This window comes from Artemia franciscana, chromosome 1 (genome assembly GCF_032884065.1).
Source record: "Artemia franciscana chromosome 1, ASM3288406v1, whole genome shotgun sequence".
Lineage (NCBI taxonomy): Eukaryota > Metazoa > Arthropoda > Branchiopoda > Anostraca > Artemiidae > Artemia > Artemia franciscana.
In genome coordinates this window covers 41659768-41686920 of record NC_088863.1, presented here as the reverse complement: position 1 = coordinate 41686920, position 27153 = coordinate 41659768, and the positions used below count along the sequence as shown (strand labels likewise).

The following is a 27153-nucleotide window of genomic DNA, read 5'->3' as shown; positions in this document are numbered from 1 at the left end:
CGAGATCTTCAGATTAAGACGCACTGAAATTGCTTGATTTTGAAGAAGTTTGCAACTCTCAACCCTTTAATCCTTATTCTAGTCCCTAATGAAAGGTTAGTTTGAAAATGCGTGATATCTCTAGATAGTAGAGAATCGTTTTGCCGTAAGGAGAGATGCTAAGATGATAGCCCCTTGACAAATAGCATGATTTTTGTGTATGCAACTATCATTCGTTTATTCCATAGCATACACCTTTGAAACATACTAGACTCTCATTAAAAGCTTTCGATGTGCTTGCCAGCACATCGAAAACTTTCTGCAAAGAAAAACCTGAGTCCTGAGTCATGTGGTTTTTATTTTTGTCTCGCATGTTTCACTTTATAGTGTTATGTGACATTTTGGGGAGGTAAAACAAAGGGGAGGTAAAACAAAACTAATAGGAGGGGATATTTGAAGCTTAAAAAACTAGAATTCTAGTACCCAATTTTGAAACTTTTCTGCGAGCTTGCTCAGATTAATATGATCATCGACGAAAAAAGGTGGGGTACACCCAAAACCTAGTTTACAACACCCTCCCTCACCCCCGTTAAAAAAGCTTTTACTTTCATTTGATTCGAAAGTTAACCTACTGTAAAGACACGACTCAAACATAAGACGGGAGAGAATGATAATGATAACATTTTACGGCTTATAGACTATTGTAAAACTCAACAGATATTTTAAAAAAGAGCAATAATAGAAAAAAGTTATGCGAGGAATGCCACTTCCATCCTTCAATATCCATCCCTTTAAAAAATACTTTCTTAATACACATTTAATGACTACAGAAACGAAGAACATCCTAGTAGTACTAGCAGCAGTAGGATTAACTCTGACACTCTGTTTATCTTAATCCTTTTACCTTTACAAGTAGTTACAATTGAAGTCATAGTTTGAGTATTTTAGGAGCAGCAGTAGTTATAGCAGTAGTAGTAGTCGTAATAAGTCGTAAAGTAGTAGCAGTGGTAATAGTATTAGTAGTAGCGTGAACATCTATCCTTTTGTTCAATTGATCTCCTCCCTTAAGCATTCTCTGAAAGTTTCAACTTAATACTCAAATCCATTCTTGTCTTTCTTGAGAAACGCCCTTCTGACAATCGGCATACACATGGAGTACGTTTATTTAGTTCTATTTTTCTTTCAATATTCTGTCAAATTTTCACCTTCATACGCTTATTCTTAATAGTGCGTCACAGCATCATTTCATCATAGTCTTTGTGGTAGAGGTAGGAGCAGTAGTATCAGTACTAGTGTTGTATTAGTAATAGTAGCAACAGTAGTAGGTTTAACTCTGGCACCCTTTTTATCTTAATACTTTTAACCTTATAAGTAGTTGCAATTGAAGTAGTAGTCTTAATATTTCAGCAGCAACAGCAATTGTAGCAGTAGTAGTAGTAGTTGTTGTTGTTGTATTAAAAGTATCATTGGTAATAGTATTAGTAGTAGCGTGAACATATATCCTTTTGGTTAATTGAAGTACCCCCTTAAGTATCCTACTTAATACTCAAATCCATTCTTGTCTTTCTTGAGACAAGCTCTTCTGACAATTGCCATACACGTAGTATGTTTTTATTTAGTTCAAATTACCTTCATACGCTTACTCTTAATAGTGCATCATAGCATCATAAAATCATAGTCTTTGTAGTAGAGGTAGGAGCAGTAGTATCAGTAAAAGTGTTGTATTAGTAATAGTGGTAACAACAGAAGCAGCAGTAGTATTGGCAGTGGTAGCATGTACATGTTACTATTTAATAAGTTGAACATCCCCCTCATGATGCCACAAAAGTTTTATCTTGATGCGGTAAGCCCTTCTAAAAGTATTGCTAATGTGCCCTTTCGGCAATCTGTATGCCTACAGTATATTTTGATTAAGTTCAACCATCCCCACAAGATTTCTTCAGATATCCTCAGCCTTGATAGAACTCACTAATGGACCAGTAGTTTCAGTAGTAGTAGTAGTAATAGTGGCTGCACGTAGCAGTAGTAGCACTGATAGTTGCAGCAGTAGTAGTAGCGTGTAAATGTTTGATCTCAAGCCAGGTTTCGATCAAAGGCGTGGATTGCTTGCGATCGACCTGATAGCAGGCAAATCATTTTGTCCACAGTCGTTTTACTTATTCGTTTGTAAAGGCTTTACCTAACAGCGTTGACAAAAGACATGTTAATCTAATTGAAAAATTTAACTTAGCAACCACTCTTAATCGCCTAGAGAGAATGAAAAAAAATGCAATCTGTAGCTGATTCAGTGATGATAACTATCATCCCGAAGGGTTTAAAGTGTAAAATGTTATTTTAAAAGCAAACTTAGGGGAATTTCAAAAAATAGCTTGCCACCCTTAAAAATGGTATCAGATTAAAACAAAAATTGCACCACTGGAACCAACATCTGGAACTGGGATTGGGACACCACGTAGAGAGGACTATTTTTAAAGAACTTTAAGACTTTAGCATAAAGAGTGATGGGTTCAGAAGGGATAGCCTCCCTAATATACGGAATAAATTCTTTTCGTTTTAAGTTTTAACGTTGCTCCTCAATTAAAGTAGAATTTTTTGTACTTATTTTTGACTAAACCTGTATAAGACTCCGGCTCCTGTTGGTAAAGATTGCAAAAAGTAAAAGGCCCTCAATTGAACAATACAATCTTTCAAAACTGTAGTTTACAAAACAAAGTTAAATTCAAGAAATCCGAGAAATGCTACCATTCTTTCCTCCACTCTTCAATTCGGCAGACTACGAGATCTTCAGATTAAGACGCACTGAAATTGCTTGATTTTGAATAAGTTTGCAACTCTCAACCCTTTAATCCTTATTCTAGTCCCTAATGAAAGGTTAGTTTGAAAATGCGTGATATCTCTAGATAGTAGAGAATCGTTTTGCCGTAAGGAGAGATGCTAAGATGATAGCCCCTTGACAAATAGCATGATTTTTGTGTATGCGACTATCATTCGTTTATTCTATAGCATACACCTTTGAAACATACTAGACTCTCATTAAAAGCTTTCGATGTGCTTGCCAGCACATCGAAAACTTTCTGCAAAGAAAAACCTGAGTCCTGAGTCATGTGGTTTTTATTTTTGTCTCGCATGTTTCACTTTATAGTGTTATGTGACATTTTGGCGGAGAGTGCATAGTTTTATACATTCTTTCAAAGGGGAGGTAAAACAAAACTAATAGGAGGGGATATTTGAAGCTTAAAAAACTAGAATTCTAGTACCCAATTTTGAAACTTTTCTGCGAGCTTGCTCAGATTAATATGATCATCGACGAAAAAAGGTGGGGTACACCCAAAACCTAGTTTACAACACCCTCCCTCACCCCCGTTAAAAAAGCTTTTACTTTCATTTGATTCGAAAGTTAACCTACTGTAAAGATACGACTCAAACATAAGACGGGAGAGAATGATAATGATAACATTTTACGGCTTATAGACTATTGTAAAACTCAACAGATATTTTAAAAAAGAGCAATAATAGAAAAAAGTTATGCGAGGAATGCCACTTCCATCCTTCAATATCCATCCCTTTAAAAAATACTTTCTTAATACACATTTAATGACTACAGAAACGAAGAAAAAAAATTTAGTAAAACAGGTATGATTTTAATTTTATCTTAATTGTAAATAGAAAGCCAGCATGGTTAAAGAAATTTTGTGTGTAGATTAAATCTGGTTAAAGAAAAGTAAATGACGTCAAAAAGAATGGTATGTAGGGATATCAATGGTTGTTGATTGCAAATATGAAAGAAATAATTTAAGGTAAACTACAATTGAGCCCCAGTTCCATGCTTCATAAATACTGTTTGATTGTGATCAAAGCTGACTTTTCCCAATTTCTTGGGCTTTTGAGTTTTCATTCAAATTATTTCAACACTTTGTGTATTGGTGCGTCTTTGATCTTCCTGTAGGCATTAATTTCTGTTTGTTTTTGATATCACCTGACAAACTGTCTTTTTTCTTCTTTGTATTAAATAAAGGAAAGTGATACCTGTCTCATAACTGAAACATGATCCAAAGACAGTATATACTCTCGCCCATGAGCCTGAATCTTCACAAGACCGATTTCGACCCATGTAGCACTAAAATGATGGTAAAAAATGTAAGTGAATGATTCAAAATAAATAGCGATAACACACATATATACACAACAATAGAAAATTGTAATAACACACGATAATAGGAAATTGGATTAGCATAAATACTTTCAAGAAACCTAAAATGCAATTTAAATCAATGTTTTTGTTTTTCACCATACACAAGGATGAAGTGACAGGTTTTTTACTTCTCCTGCAGTTTTGTTTTTGCTACATCTTCCTAAAAAGCCACAAGGCCCGGGAAGCACTAAGATGATGCACAGTCATTGGGTAGTTTGAAAGTTTCGTGTATATTTTTCCCAATAGTTTACTTTGTGAGGGAAAATGGTCAAATAAAATGAACTAAATACTGCCAAAACACAAATGTAGGGGAAGGGGAGACACGAATTCACAGTCGGTGAATAAAACTATGAACAAACATAAGCATATCACCCTGTTTTTGGATTTTTTCCACTTTTGATATGTGTTTTAAATTTTGAAAGGTAGCAACCTCAGGAGCACCCCCCCCCCCACAGACATAAAATTGGCATAAGAAGTTAGAATATATGCTTTTAGAACTCACCTCAATCAAATCGCTTTTCAAATTAATGCCATAACCGCTCCAGAGATCTTCCAAGTTAGTCAGAGCAAGGAAATCGTAAGGTAACTGAATATCTGTCGTTGTCTTGTTCAACTTTTTCAGCAATATGGGCATTTCCAAAAGGAATCTCGTGTAGCTGAAAGAGACATCTTCAAATCTTTTAATTTTTTTTTATGAAACATTCTCCAACATTTAATATTACTTTTTCTAGAACATGGCATTTCAATGAAGATCCTTCAGAATCCTTAGATTGCGGAATAACAGCGATAAAAAAGGAACTAATATGAAACCACTTTCATTGAAACTGAGATCTATTTTAGAGATCAGTATTAATCAAATTGAAAATGTATTAGTTAATGGCCGAATGATTTTCCGGTAACTGTTATTTGCAATGATTCACTGGTTGATGTTAATACGCACTAGCTGAAAGCACAGAATTGAAATTTATAACCACATTTTAACGGGATTATAAACATCGTTGTTAATTGCCCTTGTTGGATCAATTAAAAAATTTATATTGTTAATTAAAATTATGTAACTTTATTTTCTTGTAAATATATTTCTTAGGAGCAGGAACTTACAGACTGTTAGAACCCATGGTCCATACTACCTCTTTTTTCGGACCCGAAGGAATTCGCTAGCACCGATAAAGTAGAAACGCAAAACGGTACATAATATCTAACCATATAGCAGTCTATTCCATCTGTGAAAATATGGACATGACGTGTACCGTAATTTTGATCTCGGTCGGTTAAAGCAATAGTAGTACCGAATCGTTCAGTGATCTTACGATTAACGACACAATTTTCCATTCCACTAAATAAAGAACAGGAAAATAATGACATAACATCTATCAAAATCTTTGGTCGTTAAATACATCGGTTTTGCCAATGCATACCCTGATTTTATTGGTGGCGACAAAATTTTTCCCTTCGGTTAAATGAAGAGCATGGAAATACTGATCTAAGTCGGCAAATGCAGCAGTTTTACTGACTGAAAAGAATGGGTGAAAACCCCATTCAGTAACAACTAGTACCAGTTATTTGCAAGGCGGCAAGGTCACAGTTACGTTTTATAACTGATAAGTGGTTAGTAGATTAGGAGCTCTGGGTGCCAAAGAGAATGATGTCCATCCAAGGAACCCACATGTCAGTTTCATACATCGTAAATTACGTAAGTCGGATGATCAATCTCAAGTGCAAAGGGACAGACAAAAGTAAGGAATTAGATATGTCGCATTTAAGAACCAATCGAGTAAAAATAAAGCGCTAGGGTGTATGAATATATTTAATAAAGACTATTGCAAATGGATCAATGCCATTTTTCACAAAACAACAAACCTAGATGGATTTTACCTCCTGTGCAGGTGGTTTGTAACCTGTCTGACAAATAAGCAGTCAAAAGAATCAAATTGGCCGTGCAATACTGCCAAAGAAAACCTAGATGACTTGGCAAAGGTAGGGACAAGGAGAAAGATCCTTATGTTTTAAAGCTATGGTTATGCAAATAATCTGTTAGGTATTCAATATGGTTTTCAGGAACGCATATGAGCTGAACGGGAAAGACAAGTAAGCTATATTCAACCCATGCCTCACAGAGAGAATAACGTGGTGGAGCACAACAACAGCAACTTCTCTATAGTCCGAAAATAGCTGAAAATCTTACATGAAAGGTATTTCTTCTTTACGGGTCGAATGAAATGAGTTATTGCTTACAAACGAGCAGTCGAGGGTGCTAAATTGACACTGAAGCTTAGTAATCTGTCAGTGAGAAGATGGACGTCAAGGTCAAAGAGTTTGAAAGTGTTGTGGATAGACTTTGAAATTACTATTGAAGATCTCAAAGAGCTAATAGAACAGATCAATGGCAATTAAACAGAGGGAAAAGCTCAACTTCTGCATTGCCATATTACCTGTTTCAATGTTATTCTGATGCTTTTGTTCATATTCCAAGTCCTATTTAAGAGGAAGGTTCTTGCAGCAAGACTTCAGACTGAATGGTTTGATCTGGTGATAGTAAACACAGAATTCTGGATGACACATCTTATATGCTCTCGTCTGTGACTGATAAGATAGAAAGAAATCGATGCATTAAAAGCAGCGACAGAAAAAGGTGATAAATCAATAAATCAATAAAGGCGATCAATAAAGTCATTGATCGAGACCCGATTCCGTGAAATGTATGCAGTTAAATTGATATTCCCAGCATTCTGGTTTAGTTTAGCAGTTGACAGTGACAAAATTACCAGCTTTGGCCATGGTGAAAAGAATTATCAGCAAACAAGAACTGGTCATGACACCAAATCGATATTCCCAGCTCTCTGGTTAGTTTACCAGTGGATTGTGACAGAATTACCAACTTTGGCCATGGTGAAATTTTTTTTTAACAAACAAGAACAAACAAGAACAAACATTACACCTTTCAGAGGTAACACTACAGCCTTGCCTATAATAAAGGCCATAAGGCTCCAATGATCTATTATTTATTATTTTTGTTTTACCAGAGGTACTTCTTATGGAAGGGATGGTCATGCAAACGTCGGAGGGGCTCATCGATTGGAACTCAGAAGTTATAGCGTCCATTTTAAGATTCAAAAGTGATCGGTGGGCAATTAACCCCCAATCTAACGCTATTCTCCCTAAATAAATCCGATAATAATAATAAAATAGTTTAAACACCAGATGAGAAAAACTCCAGGGTCAAAACAACCCCCAGGGCCCAGGGGCAGGCGTTGTAGGTTATTTACTGGGGGTATATATTACTCCTACGGAAGGGGTGCTCGTATAAACTTCAGAGGTGGTTAGTTTGATTAGAGAATGAAAGTTTTAGTTAACTTTTTAAGAGTAAAAAGACGATAGGATAACTAGATCCCCCCAAACGTTCCTTCTTCCCCAAATCCACCCAATAAAAATTACAAGTTTTAACAAAGACTTTGTAGTCAACGTTACCACCCCAGGGCCCAGGGGTGTGTGTTTTAAGTTATGTCCCTGGGGCAAATAAACTTTTATGTAAAGGGTGGTCGTAAGAACTTCAGAAGGAGCTCATTTGATTGGAAATTGTAAGTTATGAGCTTTTTAATGGGAATTTAATAATCTTTAACAAGTTAATGAGCTTTTAATAATCTTTCAAAATGGAATTGTACCCAATTGTAAGTTAGGAGCTTTTTCAAAGTGATCAGAGGACATCTGACCACCCCCCTCTGGACACCTTCTTTTCCTTAAATACATCCGATCAATTTAAGGAAGTCATTTTCTTTGAGATAGTCCAACGATCAAATAACAAAATCTTCGGCGTCAACTTACCACCACCCAAGCCCTATGTGACGGGAGTATATAAGGTTTTGATGGAAGAAATGGTCATATAAACTTTAGAGAAGACTTAAATTATTATAAATTCAAAGTTTTAGCTCCCTTTTTAAGAGCCCAAGTGATTCGATAGCAGCTATCTTTACCTCCAATCCCTCTTATCCCCAAATGTGTCCGATCGAACTTTTTATATTGCCAGTTTGTTCAAAATGGACAAAAGATCGTATAACAAAAGCTCCATGGATAACACAGGCCCCAGAACCCAGGAGCAATGGGCAAATAAGGTTTAAGGACAGGATGGTCATATAAACTTAGGAGGGGGCTCATTCAATTGTGAATCAGAATTTCTAGTGTCTTTCAATAAGAGCCAAAAGTTATTGGAAGGCAAATACCCCCTCCCCTCAAGGCGCTTATTATCATAAATGCATCTGATGAGAAGTTTGAGATAGCCATTTTGTTCAAAATAGTTTAAAGATCAGATAACAAAACTCCGAGGCCCAAGAAACCCTTCCGAGCCCGGGGCAAGTATTGTAAGGTATACATCACGGGCATATAAAGTTTTTATGTAAGGGTTGGTTGCATAAACTTAAGAGCTTTCTCATTTGATTGTAAATCGAACATTCTAATCATCTTTTAAGAGTCAAAATGATGAGAGGGCATCTACCCCTCCCCCTTCACACACACCCTCTTTTCCCCAAATGCATTCAATCCAAATTTTCAGAAAGCAATTTTGATTGAAATAGTCCATCAATCAGATAGCAAAACTTTAGGTTCAACAAACTCTTCCCCCCCCCATAGCAAGGGAGAAGGGTTGTAATTTATACCTCAGGGGCAAATAAGATTTTCATGGAAGTAATAAACTTCGGAGGGGACTCAAATGACTAGATATTGAAAATTCTTGTTCCCTTTTTGAGAGTCGAATATGATTTAATGGCATCTAGTCCCTCCCCACCTACCCTCTTTTCTTAAAATTCGTCAAATCGCATTTTCAAGAAGTTCAAATTGTCCAAAATAGACCAAAGATCATATATTAAAAACCTCGGGGTTTATGCAGTCCCCTACAACCCGGGGGAGAGTATTTTAAATTATGCCCGGGGGCCTATAAGGTCTTATGGGAGGAATTGTCGCATAAATTTCGGACCGGGTTTATTCTATTGGAAATTGAAAGCTCTAGTTTCATTTTTAAGAGTCAAAAGGAACCAGAGGGCAATTAGCCCCCCTGGACAATGTACCCCAAATCCATTCGATAAATTTTTTGAGATTGTCATTTTGTTAAGATAAGTCAAAAGATCAGATGACAAAAACTCCGGTGTCAACACAACTCCACAGGGCCCGGGGCAAGTGTTATATTTTATGCCCTGAGAATATATATGGTTTTTATGCGAGGGTGATTAAAGTAGCTCAAAGATCAGATAATCCCTCCCCCAGCACCATTTAAAAGCTTATTAACGATATTTTGCTGTAAAACTTAAGGAAAATGGTCCCTAGACCTCCTTTCATGTTCATGATCCCCCCCCCAAAAAAATAAATTATAAGCGATATTTTATTATAAAACTTATGAGAGTTGACTCCTGGTTCTCCATTGCCTAATACCCCTCTCCCCTCTGAAAAAAATCAATGCTAAATCATGGGAGCTATCCCCTCGCACTCCCTCCATGGCCCAACCCCCTCACCCCGCAAAACCTTATTAACAACACATAATTTCAAAAATCATGGGAGCTGATCCACTCACCATTCGTAAATTCCCCTCCCTAAAAAAAAATTATTAACGACATTTTATTTGCAAAAATCTTGGGAATTCAATTTAATTTTATTAGCTCTTTCCAAAACTGTCCAAAACACATATATTTTTCACTACAAACAGGAGTTTAGCTACTGCCTGTTTCTCTGACGCTAAAAGCATAAGACCTACTTCGAATTTGGCACTTTACTAAAACGAATTATGTTACAAATATTTTCTTTTATACTTACTACAATGTTGAAAATAAAATAAAAATTGTAGTGAAACCAAGCGAAGAGTTACCGCCCACTAGGCTTTTGCCATCCCCGAAGTTTTGGAGATTTCCCCGAAAATCGTGCAAAAACGGAGTGACACAAATGCTTGAGCCTAGGAGCATCAAAGCTTTAAATCCAGCCATTAGTAAAACAAAATCTCGAGCTGGTGAGCATTCAGCAATTATCTTCAGTATATGTCAAATATCCAGTTTAATGTAATTAGTTCCTACCAAGACTGTTAATTTATTTTGAAACAAATCATTGTGAAATATGAAATTTTGAAAAAAAATGGAACACCGGCAATCAAAAACGAACAAAAACTAGACCTACGTTGCCTGAGCACCTTTGTCAGGCTTCGCCGAATAAAGTGTTGCGAGAGCAACACATTGGTTTTATTTCTTTGCTATCGATTAAACGCTGAAGTTGTCAGCCTATCGAAGCTTTTAAAACGTTATGTTCAAAGAAGAACGTGATCAGTAATCACATGATCAAAGGCTATTCCTCAGCGTTGAAAATTCAACAATGACAAAAGAATATCGAAAGAAGGGACTAAATTGGCTTTGCAGCCAGTTGAACTTTATCCTTTTCAATCGCAGACATCGTGACGGTCAAGACTTCGAACACTATCTTATATAATCTAGTTGGTAATATAAAGCTATCCGTAACTTTTCAGGATCAAAATACCATAGATGACACTCTATTAATTATTACAAAACTGCCTCGTTGTTTTACGTTATCGTTTGTACCCGTTGCGCAAACACTTAATTCTACGTTGCAGTGAGTATGGGTAGGCTACATCAACTAGCAAAAGTTACAAACCCCTCTTCACTAAAGATGATTTTAGCCTAACAGACGATTATTACTTACAAGTCCCCTACATGTCTTACCACTGGAACCAACTCGGTCTTATCATCAAATACACTGGAAACAAATAATAGTTACACCAAATAGCAAAATTTGCAAACCCCTCACTGCCGAAGATGATTATCAGCTAACAGCTGACCTTTCCTTACAAGTCTCCTACATGTCTCACAATTGGTACCGGCTTATTTTTGGTTTCAGTGTGTACCCTACTACTGAAGTTGGCAACCCCTTGAAACTTTCAAACTAGTATATCTCATGAAGGAATTTTTGTCTAAAAAAATGAATGACATAGACTTGATCAACTCATCAAGAGCTATCGATTGCCGTCGAAAAAAAATTCCATCTGTCTTAGTTCAAAAGTGGATTTTTTTGCCGTAGGTCAACTTTCTAACGTCACCACTTAAAAAGGGGCAAAGGATGAGCACCAATTTCTTTAGCAATGACAGAACTTTTAAAGTTTAAGAGGTACATCTGATAACATTTCTCTACCTCAATCCCAAGTCCGAAAAAACAAATGATAAACCCAGCGAAAATCACAGCAGCACTTTCGGACCCGTGGGAAAATGCTGCGTTTTTGCTTCTGTAAATTTTTCTATTTGTCACTCAAAGAAGATATATTGGCTGTGGGGCCGGGTAACTACCGTATATATTTAACACTTATAGATTTTAGTCCATCTTCAATTTGAAAGTGGTGCCTGCCTGCTTGCCTGCTAGAACGGAGCTTTCCACTCGAAAGCAGAAACATGGTTTCATGAAACAATAGCTTGGCTACACAACTTCAGATACTCCTCTCTGACATAGGCTACGTAATTCCACTTCTCACACCATAGGCTCTGGCTCGTGGACAAGCAAAAACCATCCTTTTTGGCTCCGGGCAAGAGTTCTGTGGAGCTTTCCAAAATGTAATGCCATATTCATCAATCCGGCCTGAGGTCCACACTTTCCGTAAAAACCGCACAGGTTAGGCCCTTACCAGTTTCCAGGAATAAGCCGACATCGGCGGCATAGGAAAAAAAAAAAAAAACCGGGACGAAACCAAAGTGTTGCTCTCGCAACACAATGAATTTAAAAAAAAAATCAATCCAAAATAGAAGTTTTTTAAAAGAAAAGTAAAGGCCATTTTAAACTTAAGATCAGAAGAAATAGAAACCTGCAATAACTCAAACTCAAAACGACCAGATTACTATTGAAGTAATTATTATTAATTATTATTAAGTAATTATTATTAAGTAATTATTCAATTATTATTGAAGAATAAATGAAACCAAAACAAACAGAAATTAAATAAATAATATTTGCAAACAAACATGCAATAGGTAGGTTACTAATATAAATGGATAAATAAATCTTAAAACAAGTGAAACTTAAATTGAATATGCAAATCAAGCTTGAAACGAACAAAAATCACTACAAACAAGAGTTTGGGGTTTGCCCCCTTCTCACACTGTAAAAGTTCAAAACCTACTGTGTCATTGGCACTTTACTGAAAACAAATTATATTACCAATATTTTCTTTTGTGCTTATTACAAAATCGAAAATAAACATAAAAATTGCAGTAAAATTAAATTTTGAACTGATGAGCTTCCAACAATTAATATCATTGTGTTGCGGAGCAACACTACTGCTTTCGTAGTTTTTGTTTTTTGTTTGTTTTTTTTTTCACCGTGATCAGCGACCTGTAGCTCCGAAGTGGTAAGAGTTAAAAATTTGAGATTTTTCAGAGGGAAGGGAAACGTGAAACAGAGTAAAAAAGTTCCAGAGAAGTTCCTAAAATTTCTAACAGTTTTCCATAAAAAAAATAAAACCGTTTTTTTCTTAGAAACTCTGCGTTCGATGTTTGGCGTCAAGTTAAGACGACCCTAGCTTCGGAAATAAACTTGTTAGAAATACAGTTATGCTGAACTCATGTAGAACTTTCATTTGTCTCTTCGAGAACCGGAGCACAAAATTCCGTAGCTCTTACAGATTTCCCGGAAATAATTCCGGAAAAGTCCATCTCGTTCCGATTTTTTTTGGAATTTTCTCAAATTTTCGATTTTGATGTTTCTTATATTTTTATCGAGTAGTGCTATGAAAAGTATGCAAGAAGAAGTGAAGTGTTCTATATACCAAGTTGCTTCGTTCTCTAAGAAATAATTTCCGAAGTTTCGACGTTCTAGAGGTAACTTCTGTTCTGGACCAGCTAGAATTTTTTTTCCAACGCGTTTCGACAGGTCTCGATCTCCTAACAACTGGAGCTTACAATAGTTTCTCCGAAATAAAATTCCTTCTTTGGGTTTTTCTATTTGGAAGTTTTGTCATGCCCTCGGGGCAATTTAAATTTTTTGGTGAATTTGGTTTGTTTTATATTTTCCTAGCTTAGACCATCAAAAGTTAAGCAGAAAACTATAAGACGTTATTTCCGTATCTCTTTTAGATTTCCCGGAAATAATTCCCGAAATGTGCGTCTCGAAACATAATACTTCGAATTGGCGTCAAGTTAAGACGGCCCTAGTTTCGGAAGTAAACATTTTAGAGATAAAATAATTATGAACTCATATAGAACTTTTATTGATGTTTTCGAGAACTGAAGCATGAAATTCTGTAGCTCTTACAGATTTCCCGGAAATAATTCCGGAAAAGTCAATCTCGTTCCGATTTTTTGAAATTTTCTTAAATTTTCGATTTTGATGTCTATTTTATTTTTATCGAGTAGTGCTATGAAAGTTATGCAAGAAGAAGTGAAGTGTTCTTTATACCAAGTTGCTTCGTTCTCTTAGAAATAATTTCCGAAGTTTTTCTCGTTTATTTCTGGACCAGCTAAACATTTTACCAAACTCAGTTTAGTAGGAGCTCGAAATAAAACCATATCAAAGATGCTTCAAGATAACAATCGAAGCCGCATTAGAAAAATGTCCTCTGAAGGACATAATGGAGACTGTTGCTCCGCAACTGTGTCCCGTAGGGCACAGTTGCTGCAACACTTCCCGTCGCACAGGCAACGGAGGTCTAGTTATCTATCAAATCTTCAGTTTAATTTTATTACTTATATCCAAGGCAAATATAGTTTCACTAAAAGCAAGAGTTTGGATGCTGCCCCCTTCCCTAACTTTAAAAGTTTAAAGCCCAGTGCGTCTTTGGTGCTTCACTGAAAACAAATTATATTACAAATATTTTTTTTTTCAGTTATTACAGCATTGAAAATGAAAATAAAAATTACAGTGAAATAAAATCTTCAATTGATGATCTTTCAACAATTAATACCGTTATGTATCAAATATTCAGTTTGATTTCATTTGTATTTTCCAAGGGCGTTCAAGACACACATATTTACTATTAAAACATAATATATCAACTTAAAGAAGGCAACAGCCATTTCCAATGACAAAGATTTCACTCACTAGGCTCTTGAACCATTAAAAAAAAACTAATTTTTGCAGATTTATAAAGATACTGGTAATATAATTATAGGTTTTATTTATGATATATATATATATATATATATATATATATATATATATATATATATATATATATATATATATATATATATATATATATATATATATATATATAATGAAAAAAGAAATCACCAATGCAACAGCACAAAGACAGAAATAAACCCAAATCAAAAAAAAAAAATTTAAACTATATCAACAAAAAAGAAAGACAGAAGGAGAAAGGACGACTGTTTTCCTACTTTAGTAATTAATATAGATCAATACTTCAACGAGGCCTTAAGCCTACTCATCCATTCAATTACATACTTCTAACAGCATAACCATACACAATCAACCGCAGAGAGTAACCTATTGACAGGCAGTCGCGCCGTAAGTAAGTATAAGTCGTCATATACCAAATGTTAAAAACAATAAAAAAGACAAATAATACAATGGCGACAACCCAACACAAGGGCTCATCAGGAGAATACACACTTGCCTATAGCTTTATATATATATATATATATATATATATATATATATATATATATATATAGAAAAATTGGGATATTCTAGCCTAAAAAACGATTTAGATAGGTTAGAAGTATAAAAAACTAGCTAAGAGCCTTTATTTTAGGAGAAAACTGATGGCGTTGTAAGTTATGCCCAGGCAGCATATATAGTTCTTATGGAAGGGATGCTCTATAAACTTCAGAGTGGGCTCATTTGATTGGAAAATAAAATTTCTAGTTCACTTTCTAAGAGTCAAAAGTGATCAGAGGGCAGTTAGCCTTTTCTCACCACGTCCTTTTTTCAAAATTTACCAGATAAAATTTTTGAGATAACCGTTCTGTCAAACATAGTTCAAAGGTCAGATAACATAAAATCCAGTGTCAACACCCCCCCCTCCCAGGGCCCGGAGGCAGGCCTTATAACTTATGCCCTGGGGCATATATGGTTCTTATGGAAGGGATGCTCGTATATACTTCATTGAGGGCTCATTCAGTTGGAAATTGAAAGTTATAGTTTACATTTTAAGTGTCTAGAGAGATTGGAGAGCAACTAGCCCCCTCCAGCCCTTTTCCCCAATTGCATCAGATAAAAATTTGGAGATGCATATTTTTTTAAAAATTGCTCAAACATCAGATAAAAAACTCCGGTGTCAACGCAGCCCCCAGGGCCCGGGGACATGCGTTGTAAGTTATGCCCAGGCAGCCTATATGGTTCTTATGGAAGAGATGCTCTATAAACTTCAGAATGGGCTCATTTGATTGGAAAATGAAAGTTCTAGTTCACTTTTTAAGAGTCAAAAGTGATCAGAGGGCATTTAGCTTTCTCCCACCACGTCCTTTTCCCCCAAATTTACCAGATAAAATTTTTGAGATAGTCGTTTTGTCAAACATAGCTCAAAGGTCAGATAGCAAAAATCCGGTGTCAACACCCCCCCCCCCAGGGACCGGAGGCAGGCGTTGTAGGTTATGCCCTGGGGGTAAATATGGTTCTTATAGAAGAGATGCACGTAAAAACTTTAGAGAGTGTTCATTTGATTGGAAATTAAAAGTTCTAGTTCACTTTTTTGAGTCAAAACATATCGGAGGGCAACTAGCCCCTCCCCCTACACAAAAATTGCAAAAAGGTTAGATGGCAAAATCCTGGTGTCCACACAACCCCCAGGACTCAGGGGCAGGCGTAGTAAGTTGTGCCCTGGGGTGTATATGGCTCTTGATGTGCAAATCAAGCTTAAAACGAAAAAAAAAATACTTTGCTACTGAAGTATAAACAAAACCCTAAACGAGCAAAAATTAAATAGGTAATCAATGCAAGCAAACATACAACAGATACTAACATAAATGAATAAATAAATTTTAAGAGGAGTTACACTTAAATTGAATATGCAGATCAAGCTTGAAACGAACAAAAATCACTGCAAAGAAGAGCTTGGGCTTCGCCTATTTCTCTCACTATAAAAGATTAAAATATTTAGTTTTCAGTTTTCCGCCAATAACGCAGAAGGTTTAGAATTTACAGTGTGAGGAGGAAGCGATACCCAAATTCTTGTTTGTAGTGATCTTTGTCCGTTTTAAGCTTGAATCGCATATTCAATTTAAGTTTCACTCGTTTAAGGATTTATTTATTCATTTACATTATTGTCTATTGTATGTTTGTTTGCAGTGATTGTTTATTTAATTTCTGTTCGTTTTGGGTTTCGTTTATGCTTCAATAGCAATTTTCTTCTTCGTTTAAATCTTAATTTGCATATTCAATTTAAGAATTATTCGCTTCAAGGTTTATTCAATCATTTATATTATTACTTGATGTATGTTTTTTTTTGCTTTGATGGTTTATTTTATTTCTGTTCGTTTTGGGTTTTAAGTATACTTCAAGGGCAAAATATCTTTTTCGTTTTATGCTTGATCACCATATTCAATTGAAGTATTCCTCGTTTTTAGATTTATTAATCATTTATTGCATTACTTATTGAATGTTTTTTGCCATAATTGTTTATTTAATTTCTGTTCGTTTGGGTTTCATCTATTCTTTAATAGTAATCTTTGGTGAATTTGAGTTTGAATTTTAACTGGTATTTGTATCTGCTTATCTTAAGTTTAAAATGGCATATACTTTTCTTTGAAAAACTTCTTTTTCTTAATTTTTTTTTAAAAGCATTAATGACAAAAGATAAGCCGAGGCATAAGAAGAACTTTTGTCCAACCACCTGAACAATTAAAAGAAACGAAGGGAATGTGTCTTTCATCAAACAGTTCGTGGTAACCAACTGTAGTAAGGAGCGACCCTGCTCAATAGTAAACGAAGCTCTAAAAAACGAAATTTGATGCTAAAAGATACATCAAAAGAATCGGATTTTTATGCTGATTTTAATATATAAGTTTTATCAAATTTAGTCTTTGTCATCAAAAGTTACGAGCCTGAGAAAATTTGCCTTATTTTGGAAAATAGGGGGAAACACCCCATAAAAGTCATAGAATCTTAACGAAAATCACACCATCGCATTCAGTGTAACAGAGAACCCTACAGCAAAAATTTCAAGCTCCTATCTACAAAATGTGGAATTTCGTATTTTTTGCTAGAAGACAGACCACGAGTGCGTGTTTATTTTTTTCCCCAGGGGTCATCGTATCGACCAAGTGGTCCTAGATTGTTGGAAGAGGGCTCATTCTAACGGAAATGAAAAGTTCTAGTGCCCTTTTTAAGTGACCGAAAAAATTGGAGGGTACCTAGGCCCCCTCCCACGCTAATTTTTCCTAAAGTCAACGGATCAAAATTTTGAGATAGCCATTTTGTCCCGCACAGTCGAAAACCATAATAACTATATCTTTGTGGATGACTTACTCCCCCACAGTTCCTGGGGGAGGGGCTGCAGGTTACAAACTTTGATCAGTGTTTACATACAGTAATGATTATTGGGAAGTGTACAGACGTTTTCAGGGTGATTTTTTTGGTTTGGGGGTGGGGTTGAGGGGAGGAGGCTATGTGGGAGGATCTTACCTTTGAGAAATATGTCATAGGGGAAGAGAAATTCAATTAAAAGGGCGCGGGATTTTCTAGCATTACTATATAAAAAAAATGAAAAAATAAACATGACAAGTTTTTTCAATTGAAAGTAAGGAGTAGCATTAAAACTTAAAACGAACAGAGATTATTACGCATATGAGGGGTTCTAAAAATTCTTTAGCATAAAGAGCGAGGTATTTAGGAGGGGATAAATACCTCGCTCTTTATGCTAAAGTATTTTTAGTATTTTCAGCTATTTATTTTACGGCCTTTCTGATTCAGGGGTCATTCTTAAAGAATTGGGACAAAACTTAAGATTTAGCGTAAAGAGCGAGGTATTAACGAGGGGACAAACCCCCTCATATACACAATAAAAATATAAGAACATAAAAGTTTGTTACTTAAGTTAATTCTTAAGTTAAGCTAATGCTTTTTACTGTTTAAAAAGTAGAGCTAAGAGAAAGAGTCAAACTTTAACGTAAAGAGCGGAGCGTTGATGAGGAAGCAGCCCCTTTCACATACTAAGTAATTTCTGTTCGTTTTCAATTTTAATGTCGCTCCTTACTTTCCGTTAAAAAACTTGTTTTTTTTTATATTTAATAATGACAAAAGACAAGCTGAGGCAAAAGATAAAGGTACAATAAAAAACGCAATTTTACAAAGGCACTGCTTCTAATGTAAGGTCTATTTGAACATCATGACATCAAGAAAAACCTCAAGTTGTCTGCGTTTAGAAGACATCTAGAAGTGAATAGTCGTCTGATAGGAGTGGCAAAAAAACTTACTTCCAGCTTCTTTTGCTGCAAAGGGTAAGAATAGGAAATTCAATTTTTTCCGCGAGATGAACTGTAGCTGATCGTGCCAGAGGTGTTGAAATGAAATATGAAATTCTTTCAATAATCTAGAAAATATTAATGATGCTGTCAAACTAACTAAGTCTATATCCATTGGATACCTAAAAGCTATATTAAACACAATGCTTAGTACAGATCCATAAAGGCTATGCACCTACAATATTACCTTTTATTTCTCTTTTTTCGTGGAGCTCTAGATGTAGGAAAACAATCACCTCCAGGAATTATGTGTTCTCAATTCACTCTATTGGAATATTGATAATAACAAAAGTAGTATCCTATCAACAAATCTGACAAAAACCCTATTCCGCCATTCCGAAAATGGCCCTAACCGCTATTCCAACAACAGTCCTGTCCCGTAATTTAGACAACAATCCAACCCCTGGATTCAAGCAGTGCCCGTCATTCTGACGACAGCCAGCAGGTGAATATTGCGTAATAGAGAATGTGTACTTTTGCATGTTACGTAATTGGAGTTGAGGGTGACATAATCTTGCGTGACTTTACTTCAATTTTTCCATATTGTTATGCTTAAAAAAAACTAAAGGTGTAGGAAAAAGGAGCCCGCTGTTAAAGATTTCCTTGGGTTTTGCCTAATAGTTTCTTAAAAAAAACTATGCTAAATTAAATTTCCTTGGGTGTATTGTTTGAAAACCTACGAGGGTCATAACTTCTTTAGCCCCTGGATTTCCTTTAAAAAATCCTCAAAGGGCTTGTTTTCTTCAAGATTTCTACATCTATTATGTTAAATGTTTAAAAAACCTGCATGGACCAGGGCTTTTTTACCCCGAGATTTCCTTTTCAATCAGGGATGGACTCATCCCTGTTGGTGTAGTCCATTCGAGAGCTAAATTGCATACCATTTTCCAAATCATGAAATAAATGATCTGTTTTATAAGAAATGAATCGATGTCCCCATAATATACTTTGAACCTGTCCCTCTTTCGGCCGATAGAGCTTACACACATTTTAATAAAATTACAACATGAGATTTTTTTTTAAAGTATATAATACCACTGCCAGCGGTACTACTTTTACTTAATTATATCCTTTTTTTTCTATTTAGAAGGACTATTTTGGAATCTATGATCGTGAATCATTTGAAATTCAGATTTGCAATTATTAAGGCACATTCTTATTAGTCGATCACAACGCCACAACGGCTCCTATTGCGCATACTCTCACACATTTTAACAAAGGCTAAATTTAAAATAAGCTGAAAGATCTCTTTTTCGTCCTTTGTTTTTGCCTCAGATCGTTTACTGAAAAATGTTTCAGTATTCAATTGAATGCTTCTGATTCAATTGAAGGGCTAATGAATGTTTGTGACATCGAAACCCGGTGGCCAGCATCCCCCGCAAAAGAAAGTGATGTACAGCAATATTCTGTTTCGGATGAAGGTCGGCAATTCGCTTTTGCTTTAAAGGTTTCCAGTGCATACCTCCATCCTCTACCAAAGATAAGCTATAGGGACTCAATGAATACCTCGGCACAGGTCTAATATATTGGAAAACAAAGACCTTTACCGACATGAAGCTCCCATGGCATTTCACCATTAATTTGGAAAAACCATTCTTTTGGTGCATTCTCCTCAACAGTTGTAATATTGGTTAAATTTGAAGCAAAAGGATTATCCAGCCATTTGTAATTGCAACACTGCAAATAGAAGTGAGACATTGCCAATGGATGAAGGGATTCATATCCAAGAAAATTGTATTCGAATTTTCACGGGTACGATGTCCATTCCCATTGTTTTCCAGGATACGATCCCTGTGAAAAACGTACCCTCCCTGAATGGATCTCTCTACAAATGAGTGCTGACACACGTCGGTTATAAGACCTATATTGCATCACTGATTTTAAGAATTAACTTCATCCCCTGTAGAGGAGTTGAAAAATAATAAGCCAAATGCAACCAAAATTCCACGCAAACTTTATCCGTGTTTTAACGTCAACGCTTCGCTTGCCAGGTACATTTTACAATAGTCTTCCCCATTTGTACACCCTCCCTTAGTCCAAATTTTTTAGTAAACTCATAATCGGCAGTGGTGCATTGACGATCGTGAAGTGAATCCTAAAATTCCTTGATGGATGGGACTTTTTTCTCACGTAGCCTCGAGATTAAGCTGTAGTACTCATTTGGCTTTGGACACTTATTCCCCTTGCAATTCCAGTCGACATGTTGGTCAACCAACAATAAATTAACTTTTATTTAGTGCAATTGTCTAAGTTTACCAACTGAATTAATCGCCTTGCCTAACACTCATTGCAGAATGGCCCAATTTTGACTTTAGACACTTGTTTGCCTGTCATTCCCCGATTTTAGGATAGATGACGAATTTTTGAGAGAACTCAATAAGGACTATAATCGTAAGGGGCTCTATTTTAAAATCGCTTGTTTTTAATTAGACAATTACCAATATTTAAAAGACGCAATAAATGGATCAGGAACACTTAATCAAAGATATGGGGGAAAGATGAAAGGTGTGGGATCTAGTGAATTAGAAAAATATATCAGTTCGTAAAACTCTAGAGAAGAAGTTAAAAAATTATTAAAGATAATTTTTATTATCTTAATTATAATGCTAATTATTATAATTATTTATTATCTTAATTATCTTAATTATAATAATTACATATATTTTATATTTTGATTATAATGTTATTAAAGATAATTTTGATGTTACACAACCTCAGCAAGGAACTGGCATTTACATGAATGCAAATGATATGATTGAAAAAATATATGGTTTGCTAGGTAGTAGAGCTGATGAAAATACATCTGATGAAATGAGAAATGAAGTTATTGACCTGCTCGATTCATTACTCAAGAATAAAATTATTAAGAAAATGACTATAATACTATTTACAACAACTATTTCAGAATTTCAATTTTTATGAAGAAAACTACTTTTCTCGTAAATGGTTTTGACTTTTATTAGTGGTAACAAAATTGAAATCGAATAGTCTTATACAAGTAATCCGATCGAGTTAGATAGAAACGCTGATTATGAAATAGCTTTAACTCAACGCACACTATGATATTCAGGGTTTAATATTAGTGATGAATTAAAAAAAACAACTTTTGAATGCAGAAAAAAAAAACAAGGATGAATGGGTTAACTTTGTTATACCCAATGGATTGCATAATGAAGAGCGTTTAAATTATTTCTTAACTCTTTATTTTAATTCATCTCTAGCTCGATGCCCAATCAGTATATCATCCAATCTAGCAACAAAAAGATCTGTTATTATTTTGAAAGAGAGTTATAAATTTTGGTTTAATGGTGATTTATGTTTTATTTTAGGATTTGAAAATGAGTCTGAACTAAGAAGTAAATAAAATGAAGGCACTGAAGTTCCCAGTATTGCAAAAAATGCTGCTAAATACATACTCACTGCTCATTAGTGGATAGTTAAATTATTAATGGGAATACAACCTCTAATGTGACCTAAAGTTTTGCTCCAAGAACAAAACCTGACATGGTACTCTGTGATATTCCTATAGAAAGGCAATATATTCCTTTAAAACTCCTATAGAATTATAATTCCAATTCCTATAGAATTGGCAGTAAGCCACGCGTCTTAGTAGTCAAACTGAAGGACTCAATCGACACAATCAAGAAGCGACAGAAGATTCTCAGCGCAGCCCCAAATCTAAGAAAATCGACCAACGAACTTGTAAGAAACCAGGTCTACATAAACCCTGATCGAACAACAATGCAAAGGGCACAATTGGCACAACAGCGTCGAGCAAAGTCGAGCCAAGATCATCAATCACAGCAACACTCTAACGTTACTGGAAGCACCAGTACCAGATCCAACGGGAACCAGAGAATGAGACGACAAGCGAGACCATCAAATGGTCCCAGCCAACGACAGCCCCAAAATGACGAGGAAAAGACCCAAGCCATACAAATGAATCTGAAAAAATATAAAATGCCTCTTTTTCAACGCTGACTCTCTCTTAAACAAAATGGAGGAAGCAAAGCAGGCTATCAAACTGGAAAATCCGGATATGGTGACAATATTAGAAGTTAGACCAAAAAACTACAGACACTTACCTACCGTCGCAGAGCTCAGTATCGAAGATTATTATCTGTATGAACGAAATCTGGAAGAGAATAAAGGTGGAGGGATAGTCTGCTATTGTCGAAAAGGCATCAACGTGAATTCCAATATCGATGTTAACCGACACGATTGAGCCCAAAGAAAGTCTGTGGATCTTCATTAAGTCTAAAATGACCAGCGACACTGTTCTTGGGATCTGTTATCGTAGCCCCAACAACACTAACACATCCGACGAAGCTCTGTTCTCGCAAATAGCAGCATTCGCTAAGAATACTAATCAAAAGCTTGCTATAATAGGAGATTTCAATCTCCTGAGATAGACCGGAATAGGCAATACACCACAGAATCTACCGCAAGCTTGACGAGTAAATTCCTGGACGTTATTAACGAACACTTTCTAGAGCAGCTGATATCTGAGCCAACAAGGATGCGGGGATCTGATACACCAACTATCCTTGATTTGCAACTGGTAAGCGATGGAGACCTGGTATCAGATATTAAGCCGTTGTCACCAATCGGTAAGTCGGATCACTCGGTAATTGTGTTTTGCCTGGAAACGGAGGTTTTGAGGACACGTGTGGCACCGAAACGTAACTACTACAAGGGAGATTACTTTGCTATGAGAAGAGAGCTTTTGGATGTCAACTGGATTGAAGAATTCAGTGGGTTGGAGTCGTTAGACACCATTTACACAAGGTTCACTACGATTGTAGCCTCAATGGAAGAACAATTTATTCCTATGCACAAGAAATACATCCGTGTTGCATTACCTAAGGCCCATATTGTACTGATTAAAGCAAAACAAAAAGCATAGAGAGAATACAAAAGCAATCGACAAAGTAACGACCGAGAGAAAACATTCAAGAGGCTCCGCAACAGGCTTCGGAAAACAACAAGAAGAGAAGGAAAGCTTAGAGAACGTAAATTAGCTTTCTCCTTGAAAGAAAACCCAAAAAGTTTCTGGAAACACATGAACAGCAAAAGGAAAAACAAAAGTGGAGTCTCATCTCTTTACGATCCCGTGAAACAAAAGCTGGTACACGACCCCACAGACCAGGGAAATACTCTCAACAGCCAGTTCTCTTCTGTTTTTACTCAGGAACCCGAGAACGAAGACCACTTTAGCCGCGAGGACCCAAATTAGGGTCTAAGCGACTCGATAAGACCGATAGAGATCAACCATAGCGATGTTCTAAAGAGACTCAGAGAACTCAACCCAAGCAAGTCCACAGGCCCAGACAATCTACATCCAAAACTACTCAAAGAACTTGCAACGGTAATAACAGAACCACTAGTCTACATTTACAGAAAGTCTCTTGAACTCGGTAAGCTTCCTGCTATTTGGAAAAAATCTATTGTCGTCCCAATATCCAAAGGTGGGAAACGAGAAGACCCATCAAACTACAGACCGATAAGCTTCACTTGTATCACGTGTAAAGTACTTGAGTCTCTTATTGCAGACCACACCCTAGAACACTTAAAACGAGAAAAAATGCTTTCCGAAAAGCAGTTTGGTTTTCTTAAGGAACGATCTGCAGAAATCCAACTGCTTTGTGCCACAGATGATTGGAAGAAAAACATCGACAAGGGGTTCCAGATTGATCTCATATACTTGGATCTCAAGAAAGCCTTTGACAAAGTTCCCCATAAGCGTCTCGTCCAGAAGCTCAGGAAATACGATCTCTCCTCATCCGGGTCCTCATCCAGTCTTCTTCAATGGATTAGGGACTTCTTAACTGGCAGAAAGCAAGTTGTGTGCGTAGAAGGTCGTCTGAGCAATACCAAAGAGGAAGTTCTTAGCGGAGTACCCCAGGGGTCAATCCTCGGCCCCCTTCTGTTTAATCTCTAGATCAACGACCTAGTTGAGGGCATCGAATCTGACATCCTTCTCTACGCGGACGACACAAAGCTCTATCGTGTCATCTCGTCATGTGAAGACATTCACTATCTGCAGGTGGATCTTCAACGAATCGAAGACTGGATGAAGAAGTGGATCATGGAAATCAATACCCAGAAAAGTCATATCCTCACTCTGGGTTCACAAACTTTTCGTCCTCATACTCTCTTGTTTCTGCTGCGCTCACTCTTAGTAAAGAAGAAAGAGACTTAGGCATCTTAGTGGATTCTGACCTGAACTTCAGTAGCCACTATGAAGCTGTGGTCAAGAAGGCTTCCAAAATTGCTGGTATGATCAGAAGAAACTTCTCGTGCGAGGACGACAAAATGCTTGCTACACTCTATAAGTCCCTTGTCCGCCCGATTCTTGAGTAGTATGGACATTGTTCTAGAAGACCATACTACAACAAGGACATAGATGCTCTCGAAAATGTTCAGAGGAGGATAACTAAATTCTCTCCCAGGTTACGCTTCCTTCCCTACGAAGAGCGGCTTAGACAGTTTGAAATCCCAACCCTCGCCTATAGATTCCATCGTGGTGATCTTATTGAAATGTACAAGCTCTGCAATGGAGCCTATGATAATGTACCAGTCCAGAGAATCGTGCAGTCCAATAAAAATCATCTCCGAGGACATCAGTACAAAGTGAGTACGGAACGCTTTTACAAGGACATGGGCCGATGGACTTTCGGCAACCGAGTGGTTCAGCATTGGAACAACTTACCAGAAAGAGTAATCTGCTCCACAAACCTACTGACATTCAAGAAGGAAGTTGATGAATGTTATTCAAGTGACATTTTCTCCTTGTGCAAATTTAGAAGAAATGCAAATTAAGATTTTTTTTTGTAGAGGCTTAACGGCCTGCCATCAAATTTGCGAATATATTTATTTATATCTTCCAATAAATCGAAACGAATATATCAACACATTCAAAATTACTATAACTGATCAATTGTGTGGATTAATTGATCTGAATGGAGAGAACATTGAATATGTTTTCGATTTGAAAAAGTTTAATTAGGTTATTTAATAAAATTTGTCTATAATAAATGTTGATCAATAAGAAATATTTATTGTATACAAGACAGTATGGTAGCGGGATTGGTATTTTCATTAAAAATATCGTCAATTCTCAATTATTCAAGACGTCCATAAAAAAAACATAGAAGTCGAATTTCGTTCAATGTATAAACATATGATTCAACCTCGGCTGAAATTATTTCAAAAATAGAGCGTCTAAATCTGGAAAAGATTCGATAGATTACAATCAAAGAGAATTAAAATATGTGAGATTTCTAAAAAATATAGTTTCAAATAACAAGAGATATTTCAAAAAACATCTTGATGAACAGAAGAAAGGCTTATTAGATGCAACGGTTTTGGTGAAGGGACTTAAACTACATCACCAGTGTTGCTCTTGCTGACACGCTCAGTGACAATCGAAGCTTCATCTCTACTGTTTGAAAATCTTTTAAAGTGTATTTAAAAGAATTAAAACAATTTTTTCTGTATATAAATTGCAGTGAATCAAATTGTTCCTCCTTATTGGTAGATATTTGAAAAGATATTTGAAAAATTTTCGATCATTCTACAACCAAATATGAATATACATAAATTAATGAAAAAACAATGTGAATGAAAAAACTAAATCATAATTTTATTTTGAAAGATGTGGAATCTTGGATTCTTCCAAGTGATATTTACCTTTATGCAAAAGTGAGAATAACATGATTGGATGGAAGAATTATGCGAAATAATGATGGAGCTACTTTAACAAATAATAGATGTAATTTGTTTAGAAATAATGAACTATATTATCAATGGAAAACATATTGAAAGAATTGATTATGTAGGTATAACGACTACTGTTAAAAATTTATTAGAATTTTCAGATGACTATAGTCGAAGTGCTCCTACTAATATGTTTTGGTATGAAAATAAAACCCATATCGTCAATTCACAGTGGAACTAATTTGTTTAATGAAATTATTTACTAATAAAAGAAGAAGCTTTTAAGCGAAATTGAAAAGGAAAATAAATATAATCGAACTATTAGTTAAGAAGATTTAGACATTTGAATTGAATACACGATTACATGAATGAAATAGCCTAAAACTGAATATAGATCTTTATCATTACTGTTTTAAAGGTTAAATAGTTGATTTATTTGCACCTAAGCGTTTTGATTCCAAAGCAGCTGACCTGGAAAAGAAATTAAAAAAAAATAGATAATGGTATGGTTTTATAAATATTTTGTCCTTCCGCCATTCTGCAATGTCTGAAGCTTGTAAAAAAGTAAGATTTGATACTCTAAGATTGTGTCAAACCGGTCTAAGTATAATTGAAAGGATCTGGTTTCTTTGTTTCCAGTTTTTTGTGATCACTCTGTACTTTATCTTTCTGGGACCTTTATTCTACTGAAAAAGAGTGACTTATGTAAACTACATAGATGTTACTATAAATACTGTAAAAACCTGCTTTATCTACCTCTATCATATAGAAATTGGAGAAAATCAGAAAATAAAACTTCCCGAAATAACTGCA

The 27153-nt window shown here is 35.8% G+C and overlaps 1 protein-coding gene across 7 annotated transcripts in view; it reads right to left on the bottom strand.

Moving 5' to 3' along the window:
• Positions 1 to 27153, bottom strand: part of LOC136029776 (acid-sensing ion channel 2-like) — an 80577-nt gene that overhangs the window by 43896 nt on the left and 9528 nt on the right. For 5 of the 7 annotated variants that reach the window (XM_065708276.1, XM_065708261.1, XM_065708262.1 and 2 more), the window contains 3 exons: positions 18574 to 18689; positions 4674 to 4827; positions 4006 to 4096 (listed from right to left, as the gene is read on the bottom strand). In XM_065708276.1, the coding sequence (XP_065564348.1) occupies positions 4006 to 4096; positions 4674 to 4827; positions 18574 to 18689 (361 nt within the window). The remainder of the gene's footprint in view (positions 1 to 4005; positions 4097 to 4673; positions 4828 to 18573; positions 18690 to 27153) is intronic. The other 2 variants (XM_065708281.1, XM_065708286.1) reach the window with 1 other exon arrangement.